Raw genomic sequence first — 12524 nt, 5'->3', positions numbered from 1 at the left:
TATGGTTCAGAGCATGGAAAATGTAGTCTGGAAAAAAGGAAAACAAATTATTTCTCGAGTCTGTAGGGAGTCTGAAGCTCAAATGTGGGGCGGCCTCCCATGAGAAGTGATGGCTAGTTAGCTAGCTGACTAAAATGTGCTGTTCTGACCATAATGCTTTTAGCATTGCAAGAGTAGTGGACTGTGTCTATATAGATTTTGAGAGGAATTCGCTGGCCATTTGCTCCCAAATAATTCATTAAGCAGCTAAATATGTGTGACTATTAAGTAGTCGCTGCTATTAGTTGTTCATAATGGGCCAATCAACATTTCAACCTCAATGAATTGCTGTTACCATAACGATCAAGTAAGGCACAAGCAGAATTGTATGCCATGAGAATTGAATTAAGAATGAATGTTAAATTCCAGTTCACTTCCTGAATTTAAAACAAACAGGATGCAGTGACGCACAATTGCAATTTGGATTTAAAAAAGTGGAATTAAAATGGAATCAGGGTTATTGTAGTTAACTAAAACAAAAACGTAATACTTGAAATAAAATAAACATTAAAATTAAACATGAATTAATTTAGTTGAATTTGATGCACTAAAATAACTGAAACACAGTTACTAAATTACTAAAACTTTAAAGTTAAATGGAAAAAAAATAAAAATTAAAATTGAATGAACTGCTATTGTTGAGGTATAGGTTTTATGAGGTATTTAGAGCTATTCATTTTATATATATCTATATATATTTATATTTATATATACATATATATTTATAATTACATATATACATTTATATATACATTTTAAAATATATAAAATAAACAGTTCTTTTAATATTTTGCAGTATTACTGTTTTTACTGCATTTTTGATTGAATAAATGCAGCCATGGTGAATGCAGAATTGGATTATTTGTAAATGAAGGATGTCATTGTATGTTTTGTGACTGTATTGAATTCCTTTGAATAACAGAGAAAATCCTCTTCTTAACATTCCCATTCAAATTCCAGTTCAACATCCTGTGAACTGAAACCAATTGAATTCAAATTCACACTCATTATATGAATAGGAGCCCGTTCTTAAAGTCTGAATTTTGCCCAATCCTGCAAGATAGCACTTATTAACTTTTTTAGTATAAATTTGTATAAGCTGATAGAATGTTATAAGGATCCATGAAGCAGTTCCAGGACCTTACTGAGATGGAAGGAAGATAATATAACAGATAATTTATAGTTTGCCATCCAGGTAACTTTGAAAACCTTTGTATTGAGAACACAAGATATCACTTGTCCAGTTCTGTTAGCAGACCAGTCAACAATAAATTCAGAAAAATAACAGTGCCAAAGACAATACACAATCCTGAAACATACGAATGTGATGAAATTCCCAGGTAACACCACTGTACAAAGATAGACTTTGTGGTTTTTTTAAATTCTGTCATCATTTACTCACCCTCATGTCATTCCAAACCTGGATTTCTTTCTTTCTTCATTGGAACCAAAAAGGCAATTTTTTAGGTTAATATTTTCACTTTTTCATAATGAAAGTGAATGAAGACTGCGCTGTCAATGTCTAATGTGACAACAACAACAAAAAATCTATCCACCATATAAGTATTAAAAAAAAGTCATCATTCTTCAGAAACTCATGGTATTGAATGTGTAAATGGTGCATGTTTTGGTTGAACTATCCCTTTAAACATTGATGTGGGATACAGGTTCCCCACTGTTCCCCCCTCTTATCGCTTATCTCTCTCGCTCTCTGTCAAGGCCAACCTCTCTGATGTCACTGAGACAGACCGGCGGCTCCACGGTTGGTGTGTGTGTGTGTGTGTTTCGGCCGGGCCGGTAATGATGAGCAGATGGTGGTGCGCGGTGATGACCGGAGACTCTCTCAGAGCGCACAGGACATCTGCTCCATAGACATCCGCTGCTGTCACAGGCACTCCAAGTGCCAGTTTCCCTGTCCCTGTCCCTGCCTGTCACGACTAGAGACGCAGTCATGCCCACAAGACAGCAGTGGAATAAGACATCACCTGAGCAAATCCCCTAATCAAGTTTCAGCACTGTCATAAAATCCATTTACATTGTCAATTCACACTATTTAAGATTCACAGCATAAGACAGGCATAATTTTCCCCATCTGATACTCATGAAATTTTTTGCCATAACTAAAGCCAAATTGGCTTATATTGAGTTACTTTGTCAGGATTTATTACACAGGTCTCTGGAATACTTGATTTTAATTGGTCATTCAGTGATCAAACATTCTGTATAACTGACCATTCATCTCAAAAACCAATGTTTACTATCTATGCTCTGCGGATTCTACAAATAATGTTTCATGAAATATTCCGGTAACACTTTAGTTTAGGGTCCAATTCTAACAATTACTTATTAGCATGCGTATTACTAGGATATTAGCTGTTTATTAGTACTTATAAAGCATATATTAATGCCTTATTCTGCATGACAAATTTCTGCATCCCTTAATCCTATACCCAACCCAACACCTAAACTTAACATCTACTAACTATTAATAAGCAGTAATTATGAATGTATTTAGGCAAAAGTCATAGTTAATAGTTAGTTATTAGTGAGAATTGGACCCTAATCTAAAGTGTGACCAGATACACTCTGACAGGTTGATCAGGACTACGGCGACATGAATTTGTTGTAACACTTCTCGGTCTCTTCTCACAAAATAAAATAATTTCAGTTCTAATCAATATTCCATAGGCTATCCATGTTTATTTGAGCTTCTTAGGGGTCCTGATCACCCTGTCAGGTTTATTCTGCAATCATGACAGCTGACTGTACATTATCTCTTACATGAGGTTTTTAACAATGCTTTCAGAAGTACTACCACAACATTAGGTTTTCAAAGTAGCCCACCAGCATGAGAAATGCACTTTAAATCCAGGAATTCTCGGTCCCTCTTGCCGATTTAGTGGGAATTAAGGGGTTGGGGTGGGGTTAAAGAAAGAAGATCTTCCTTTTGTTGTATAGTGAAGGAGGCGGGGTCTTGTCTTCTGTGTCTTCCGGAGGCTGAAGGGGGTGACAGAGGGAAAGGAGCCCCCTCTCCGGCGCAGTACCACTGAGCGTGGCTAGAGGGCGCAACTGAGCGCGCGTCTCTGCCGTAGAAGTGCTCGAGCGAGCGGAGCGTCAGTACCAGACCGAGAGCAGCACGGATCAGTGCCAGAGAGAGACGGAGGAAAGATTCTGTCGCTACATGCCGCCGCTACCTTACGGAACATTATAACGCAGCGGAAAACGGCCAAACTCTATCGGTTTCTTCACAAAGGACGGAATTTAAACGATGTACCGTTCGGGAGGCGTGATGCTGGGGCTTCTCGCCGCTCTGCAGGTAAAATGAAGGGTCCGAAAAGCGATGTGCGCTCGATCGGGCACGAGCTGTGCGTTATAGCGATGCTGCTTTATGTTTGGGGTTTGGCGTGTCCGTAATTGCTATCATTCATATCCTACTCTAGATGTTAACTGTAGAGCAATTATTTATGTGCATGTATTAGTCAAAATACAAATGAACACTTTATGTTAGTGCCAGAATATTTAAATAGGGCGTCAGTGTCTAGATCAAATAACGGTTTTCTGATGGTCTCGAACGGTTAAAGACTTCATGTCGCATCTAATTTTCTTCGAATGCAATTCTAGACAGTTTTTTTATTATCTTATCATTGTGTCCCAGTTATTCACAAAAGGTTTAGACTCTGTGTGCGATGTTTTTTTTTTTTTTTTTTCTGTGTTGTTGTATAGCCGTTGGATTGTACTAGCAGCCCCGTTCAAACCGTCCCGTGCTGAACCGGAGCCAGTCGCAGATGAATGCGGGTTTTCAAGCGAGCTTTTGCTTCTTTTGGCACGAGATTGAAAAGTTGCCCTCGAGGAGGTGAATAGGTCACAATGGTCCCTTTACGAGTGATGAAACAAATGTTACAATAATCAGTTAATGAGCAGCTCATTGAGGCTGCCGCGAGGCGACTGTCCTCTTCCGCGGACTCGATCTCTTTTAAGATGTGCAAATGCGAAATCTCACGGCGAACAACGGGTCTGTGCGTAACCCAAATATGACAAATCACTCTAACCCGAATCATCGAGCGGTGAAATGAGTCGTGCTGTCAGGTTTTGGGTCTGTTGCCTTCTGAATTGCTGAAAATGCAGAGTCCAGCAGAATTAACATTTGAACGTCGTGTTATAGTTCCATCACACTCAAATGAGGAATTACTATAGCAAATTGTTAAGTTATGATGGAACTAAACGTTTGAAATCTGCATGGCTATAAAGTTAACATTTGGCCATGAGCCATTTGGTCCGGGTTTCAATGTTTTTATTGTATTTGTGGACTGCAGTAGCAGTCCTGCCCACGTAAAAGTTGTTTTTAAAGTGCAACATCAATGTCGCATTTTACTGTTGTTTGTGTGCGTGTTATAACGGTTCCACATGTTTAAAACCCCTCTGCTGTTTGATAGCGATGTCCGCTTGGTGAACGAATCAATTTGAGTCGAATCTTTCAAGTGTGTCATTTGAACCGATTTCGTGAGCGAACTGACCTGAATTGTTCTCAAGCGAACAACTAAATGATTTATTGAATCGTCACGATCCTGTTAAAAAATTAAACTTAGGCTACTGGAAAGATGTTTACAAATTGATTAAATGCCAGTTTAGTCAATTCACCAACAGAGTTGGTTAAAATAGAACCATGTTTTATTTTTTTATTATTTTTTTTTTTTATTAGCAAAAATGTTTTCAGCCAAGAGAGAGACGAATGATGTTTGTATAGTTTGTAGGCTATAGTGTAATAAAAAAAAATATAGGTTCTAAATGTCTTGATGTTTTGAATCATGACTGCAACAAGCTCAAGACATGACATTGTAATAAACAGACTTATTAATAATAGGCTAATAAAAAAATAAAACTAACAACAGGAATGTTTCGAGCACAATACACCATGCTGCTATGTCAAGAACTAAGCTATGGTGCAAAATAATCGCTTTTTAAAAGCGGTGTTTGCGAATAAAGAATCACTGCACTTTTTAAAGATGCTTTTTAAAAAGTATTTTAATTATACCACAAATCTCATTGTAATTTATCTCAGGTACTATAAATTCCTATACTGACAGTGTCTTTACACGATCGCCATTGGCTTTATAGCGTGTGCTGCCTCTGATTCTTCATGTCAGCAGGGCTGGCTGGTGCGGCTCCATCTAGAATCATTCGCTCTGTGTGGATGTGCAGAGGCAGCATATTGCTAAGCAATTGCTGACAGGACAGTTTAAAGTCAGATTTTCAAACACACCCCATGTAGTGCCAGCTTTATATAGGGGCTCTGCAGATACACCAGATGACGACATCAAAAAAATGAGAAATTATAGCTCATGGTTGATGATGATTTTGTTAGCACAAAAGCGAATGTTTGATTGGTCGTTGTGTGTAGGGCATTAAGTCAGCATCCACCGAGCTAACAAATTAACATGTTTGATTAATTGACTATGGGGCCATTAACAAACACAGCCAGCCGTCTTCTTCAAGCCTCTGATCTTATTCCAACACAAAGAGGCTGTTTCACAGTGGACATCACCTTTGATCTTCTCAAGCATCCTTTAAAAGCCAAATTCACCTATTTGCCTACACAAAGATTCAGACTTTGGGTTGTCATATCAGCTCATGCTATTAAGACAGAATGACTCAATGCTGGTGGTTCATTTTCTTATAAGACAAGTCAAGGATGAATAAGTCTTTGTCCTGTCTGTTAAAGACTAGGTGTGCTCGCCTGTTTTAAACGTAAGCCATAAAGAAGGGGTATGTGACTTGTCGCCGGAGTGCTTACGGCAGCTGCACAAGTGTGTGTTTGTGTTTTTATGTGATAAGTGCTCCACCAGACCACGCCATTCAAGGCAGAGTATGCGTAGCCTGGTCAGCTCTGCTTTTCTAACGTCTCGCCCTCCTGACCTCATCAGTCTAATTACACCCACCTCAAAATAACAGATGCCCTGGTGCCGGAGGGGGGAGGAGGGGAGATAGAAACCCCTCGCTATCCTTTGGGGAAAGCAGAATGAAGAAAAATGGCGTAATACAAAAGCAACCCGGTAAATCATCACGCAATGAACCTTATTTAATTTCGCCGATCTGCTGCAAATTAGCGAGTAATCGGTGAAAAATACAATAGCATTGCTAATTTAAAGAGTTGATTTGGAGCTTGATCGATGGACTCGGCGGCTCTGGAAAGTCTCATCGCTGTGCTTTTCTTGAGGTGAGTTCTGCCTCATTTCCTCTGTTTATGGTGAAAGAGCGTGATCGTTATGTCCATCGATTCCTCTCGGGATTCTGGATATTTGGCTCTCGCCGCGGTGGAGGTTGGCTCGTGCTGAGGGGCGATGTTTATTAATCACCATTAATCGGGGGATTAATTTGTCTGGTGCTTTTGTGTTTTTTGGCAGGTGGCAGTCCAGGGCACGGGGGCAATGCCATGTCAACCGGGCTTCACCGAGAACGAGTACAACGTCATGACTGCCGACGTCATCACCGAGGGACAATTTCTTCTTAAAGGTAAACAAAGATGCTTTCTTTGCATTTATTCTCGTAATAAATGCAGATCGAACATGTGCAGCAAAACGCTCCCTCACCATGCTTCGGTTTCCACCCTGATTCTGTTGGGAAGAGAAAGAGAGAGGGAGGGAGGATGGGGGAAGGGTGGGCTTTATGTGTGTGTGTGAAAGAACGAGAAGGGGGAGGGGGTTAAGTGTTAGGGTTGATTTAGCGGGGGTGTTTATAGAGGGGGATATATGTGTGAGTGAAAGAAAGGAGCTGGAGAGGGAGAACAGCTCAGTGTTTTGGTGGAATGTGTTTTGAAGGGTCACAGTGTGAAATATTTGGGGGGCTGAATCACCCTCCCCCGCCGTGGTCGAAACCCCCCTGTCGTGATCGATAGCATTGATTGGACCAGTCCGTATCCATATAGTCAGTCGATGGCACAGATCCCAGTCAGCCATCTCAATACAATCTGTCAATCCGGCAGGGGCCACATTTGTGCTGCGGCTGTAAACTTGGGAGGCCTTATAACATCCTCGCGTCCTGTTTAATTATGATGTCGTAAAAAGGCCATAACTACATGTTCAACATTTCCAGTAGATAAACGAAACTAATCCACCAGTTACAGCTATGGCTCATGATTCAGTCTAAATATTTTATAGAAAAATTAGTAATGCACCGAATTTTTTGTTTGCTGAAACACCCAAAAAAAAAACAGGGTTACACTTTATTTTAAGGTGTCGTACATTGTACTTACTCAAATAAGTACTGAGTAATATTAATTAACTACATGCACTTACTATAGAGTTACGGTTAGGGTATGGTTTTGGTTAGTTACTTGTAATTATTCATAATTTACTGTTATTACTATAGTAAGTACATACAATAACGTCAAAATAAAAAAGTGTTACCAAAACTAGTTTTCATTTAGCCGACAATGAGAGTAAATGAATTTGGAATATTGTTTATTAAACCAGTCATTGTTGAGCCGCCCCGCAATATTTCAGCCGAACAAATTTGACATATTGCTATTCTAGCATCATTTTTCTGTCGTGGTAAAGTGCATCCGCACTGCCTACTTGTTTACATCCATATATCAATGTAGAGCTTATAGCTTATAGTTGTGTGGATGAAATATGTCAAATGCTGAAACAGTCAAAACACGTCTAATTAAAAGTTTGGTCCTTCAAAAACTATTTTGGCCGAAACCGAAAATGTATTTTTTTTGCTGTTTCGGGAGAATAGTTTTGGTTGTATCACTAAGCAAAATATTTTTGTCCCAAAGAGCCAGGGAGTTGTTCTTTTTTACTTCTGTATTACTTGACTTCTAACAAGTGACATATTATTTTTACATTTCCATATCGTTGACTTATTCATGGGTTACCGTGGAAGAGCGAGTTGTGGAATACGAACAGACGGTCACAAGCTGTAGCTTTGTGCCTCTTGAGGTCTATTTGTGAACTGTGGGACAAACACACGCACATACCTGTGACAATTACAATAAAAGTGATAACACTAGCTTTAAATTTCACACTGAGAGTCAACATATCACACCCTGATAGGAATTTCCCAAGTGTGTGAGCGTGAGTCAGGAACTGCTGATGGCCGAGTTGTATTGTGCTCACATAGACCAGTCATTTGATCTCACAGTTGACTCACTGATTCACTTCCTATGTCCTTTTCTGTGGAAAGGTGAGCTGTATCGCATTGACCACGCAAACACAAAAGCGGCTCTCGTTTCATTACCATTTCGGCCTGTACGGTTAGCAAGTCAATATGAACTCTGTTACGCACAGTGCCTTTTGCCAGTGGACACAAGAATTTGCTTTCTATCTTCCTCCCTCCCCCTTCACTCTTTCTCCATCTCACCCCTCCTGACTGAGGACTGGGTGAGTCTCTTGTTAAACATGAGGTGGATGTTTTGTGTCCCTGACATTCATTCATCACATCCTTTTTAGGCAAATGACTTAGGGATGAAGACTTTCTCTTCTCCCCTGCAGCCTCTCTTTCACTCTCTCTCCCCCTCGGTCCCTCCTTTTCTTTTTAAGTGGGACAGAGGAATGTACAGTTAGTGCTGTCTCACTGAGCCCACTTGGTGATTCGTACCCAAAGAATGTGCTTATGCAGTCTTTGCAGCGCTGAAAGATTTTAATTTCCTTCCTGTGAGTCTGGAAATGTCCATAATAAAAGTAAAACAAAAGTAGGCTACTTTTTTTCCTGTTGACTATTTATTATGTTTATATATATTTATACATGTCAATTGACAACAGCCATTGTTGCTAAGTAAGAAAAAAATCAAGGCATGTTTTTCCTACTTATTTTGCATTAAATGAACACAAGTGAGTTATTTACTCATTTTCATTTGTACACACATATGGATAGTAGATTTTCAGCATTATTAGTCTTCAGTGTCACATGATCCTTCAGAAATCATTCCAATATGCTGATTTGATGCTCAAGAAATATTTCTTATTATTGTCTTAGCCAGGCGCGTCGTTAGACATGGGAGCCCCGGATGTTTTTTTTATAGCCCCGGATCTCAAAAAATTTAATTTATTGATAATTATTATTATTTTTTAATAATTTTGTATTTATTTAAAAAAATTGACCGGGTCTTTTAATATATCCTTCGGAATCAATCGTATTAAAGACGATTAAAATGTGTTCAAGCAGATCAAAGTTACTATGGTTACTCTCACACAGAGACGCACCACGTGAGCGATTTAGCTATCCAAGTTCATCTCCAGGATTTGCGCGCAACAGCAAACAATCTCACAGCAATTAAAAAAAATTAAAAATAACGCAGTCAGCACCGCCGCACAGTCTTCTGTCAGACCAGATGTTGTCAGGCTATATGTCAGTAAAACTCAGAAAAACTAACTTACTGTCGTGTCAGCCGTTTGCTCGCGGCGCGCACTCTTCAATCACGCGCAAATGCGGCGCGCCCTGTATCACGCAAAATAAACTACAAGCATGTAACGTCGTGTTCTGTCGTCAATTAAGTAGGCTATTGAAATAACCAAAAGGGAGATTAAAGCTGCGTCAAAACTCTATGTCGGGGCTTTTGTATTCCTTTGTAGGCTACATAAGTTACACATTTTGGCGTAGCCCTACTCATTTTTCATTATTAATATTCTAATATTTTATCAATATTGCAAAGTCATCAAAACTGACTAAATATTTTGTGACCAAAAATGTGATAAATAGGCCTACATCTAGCCTAAATGATCGTTCATGACATTCTTTTAACTATAAGCAGCCCAATTTGTCTAGATCTGTATTATTTCATTTGTATAATGAGCTTAAATATTGCTGCGCAGTCGTGTGATTTAGGCTGCTTGATTAACATTATTACAATGTATTCCTATTTAACTCTGATATGTAGCCTATAAGGTCCTCGAATGTGTTCGAATATTTCACCAGCATCAGCCTTTTCACAGTTTGTATCACTCCGCTTGTCTGTGTTTGCGCAACTTGCATCATTAAGCCAGTAGGTGGTGACAAGTGACTGTCTTTATGAGTGAACAATTGAAATGTAATTTAACTGATTTAATAGTGCCAAAAACATCGATTAACTCAAGAAAGAAACAAGTTGCTGAAACCAAACTTTAATGCTAAAAAGTTTACATCTATGCAAAATAATCCTTGCAAAATAATCCTTGAAAGATTTCTCATTTAAGGCCATTCCTGTTTGGAATATGTGATTGTGTATTGTCAACTATAAGTAGAAACATTTTGCATTTCCATTTTCTAGTGTGGATCATTAATTTCAACATTTATCCTCATTCTCATGTTTAAGAATCTGTTATCTGCTTGACAAATAATTTATGTATACTGCCCACTGACATGCTTTTAAAGCTATTGTTATCAAAAAATGTTGGCCTTCAAACACCTTAAAATGCACATATGTAGGTCCGAGAAATCCAAATTTTCTAGGGGGAGCATGCCCCCGAACCCCCCTAACTACCTCACATTTTAATGTGTGTGTCTGTGTGGTAATATGGGCTGGTGTGGCAACAGTGCCAGGACTTAATTTTTTAACCAGTCTGCCCCTGCATATAGGCCTAAAATATACATTATTCTCTGTATCGAATCATGTTATCTGATTACCCACCCCAGCCCCTGATGTTTCAGGCTCAGCCCCTGATGTTTTTAAAACCTAGAAACGCCCCTGGTCTTAGCCTATATATGGAATGGACAGTTTGAACTGATTCATGGAAATAAATCAAACACACCAAGTCCACCTGAGACATTCAGATTGAGAAATACACTTTTTTTTTAATTTTTAGAAAAATCATTGTGTTATCCATGGAAATATTCATCCACTGGAAAAAATATCATGAATATTCATGGTATTGCACAGCCCTACATGCCAGTAAACAATTTTTTCCCTTTTAGGTCTCCTAAGCCTCTTCTCCAGCTTTCATCTGTTTTTCTTTTCCTCATATAATTCTCCCATCTCTTCTGAACAGAGATAACGCTTTGAAGTTTAATACAAACTTGTTTTACTGGAGGAGTCATTTTGTAACTTTTTTCCCCATGAATTACCTTACTCAAGCCTCTTTTAACCGCTGAGTATGTGTACTCCACGAATTTCTCTCTCAATCTGTGTCCTCCTTGTGTTCACAGGAACTCGTTTTGTACCTTGTTTGATCTGTTTTAAAACAGGAGAGAGCAAATGATCAGAGGAAGATGCAGTGGGTGAGAGGTGATTACCGTATTGGCGTGCACACATCACACCAAGCCAGAAGGCGGTGTTTGTTTTTGAACACTTCCGATCAGAGCGAACGAAACACAACTTTCCGCTCTGCCTGTTTTCTGTGAACAAGTAAAAGAAAAGAGCTGAAAAACAATAATGAGTCAACACAGAGAGGGGGGAGAGAGAGCGACAGAGACAGAGTGGCTTTTTTGTCTGGCCCATGTGGGGGCTGTTGGTCACTGAGATTGACCAATCAGAATGCGTCAGTGAGGTCATCAGCATGTGGTTCACTGCCCCTCAATGGGCTGACTGAGGTGGAATTAAACAACGGTTACGGGAATACAGAGAGCAAGGGGAGCGAGAGAAAAAACAGAGAGAGAGAGAGAAAGAGAGGTAGAATTGGGAGAGAGGGGGGTGGGCACTCCTGGTGCTTTGTCCTTTCAGTGTTTTTAAATTTAATATGAAGTACCTAATGAGCTGTCTAAAGATTACCAAGCATGCCATTGTCTTATTTGTTCAGGCACCGAAATTCTTTGTTGTGTTCATATACATGTGATAATGAGCTGACATTTTTAATTAACCAAAAAAAAAAAAAACCCACCAAAAACCTTAAAACCCCGGCTGAGAGGAAGCTTTACAGGAGTGGATTGTTCTCTACTTAGTCCACCGCAAAAATTGGAGTCCCAGAGTGCAGTTCAGTCCTAATTCGCCCCTTTTACTTGAGTGACAGCGCGAGTCACCCAGTTTGGCCTTTGCTGTCATAGTTTTTAAAGATCACATCGCCAACAACTGCGCTTTCTGTCTTCATTTAAAGAGATAGTTCACCCAAAAATGAAAACTGAAATCATTCCAGACTTATGTGACTTTTATTTTTCTGTGAAACACAAAAGAAATGGTTTTGAAAAATGTTTCAGTGGTATTAAAAGTCAATGGATCCGTTGTTGTCTGAAGAAGAATGAAACTCATACAATTTTGGAACTACATGAGGGTGAATTAATGATGACTGGATTTTCATTTTTAGGTGAACTATCTCTTTAAGGCTGGAGAAATGTGCACGCATGCATCTTTATGCAGCAGGAGGACGGACGTACTTACTTAATGACCGTGTGGAGAGGTAGTCTATGTTAAAGAGGTAAAGAAGAACGGATGAGAATAAAACGTGACCTCTCTAAAGCCTCAACCTCTGATCCGCATACGGTCAAACCTCTGAGCTTGACAATCCTTCTCTCTTTTTCCGTGTAGGATTTAGCCACATGGACTTCATTACCCTAAATCGATCTGGCAAAACAAAGAC

The 12524-nt window shown here is 39.3% G+C and overlaps 1 protein-coding gene across 1 annotated transcript in view; it reads left to right on the top strand.

Moving 5' to 3' along the window:
- The first annotated feature begins 3124 nt into the window (after positions 1-3124).
- cdh2 (cadherin 2, type 1, N-cadherin (neuronal)) overlaps positions 3125-12524 on the top strand; it is a 42595-nt gene continuing 33195 nt past the window's right edge. The window contains exons 1-2 of the mRNA XM_079887861.1: positions 3125-3355; positions 6441-6549. Of these exons, the coding sequence (XP_079743987.1) occupies positions 3308-3355; positions 6441-6549 (157 nt within the window). The 5' untranslated portion in view covers positions 3125-3307. The remainder of the gene's footprint in view (positions 3356-6440; positions 6550-12524) is intronic.

This window comes from Squalius cephalus, assembly GCF_949319135.1.
Source record: "Squalius cephalus genome assembly, chromosome: 12".
Lineage (NCBI taxonomy): Eukaryota > Metazoa > Chordata > Actinopteri > Cypriniformes > Leuciscidae > Squalius > Squalius cephalus.
The sequence above is the reverse complement of the archived record's forward strand: the minus strand, read 5'-3'. Positions and strand labels throughout refer to the sequence as shown.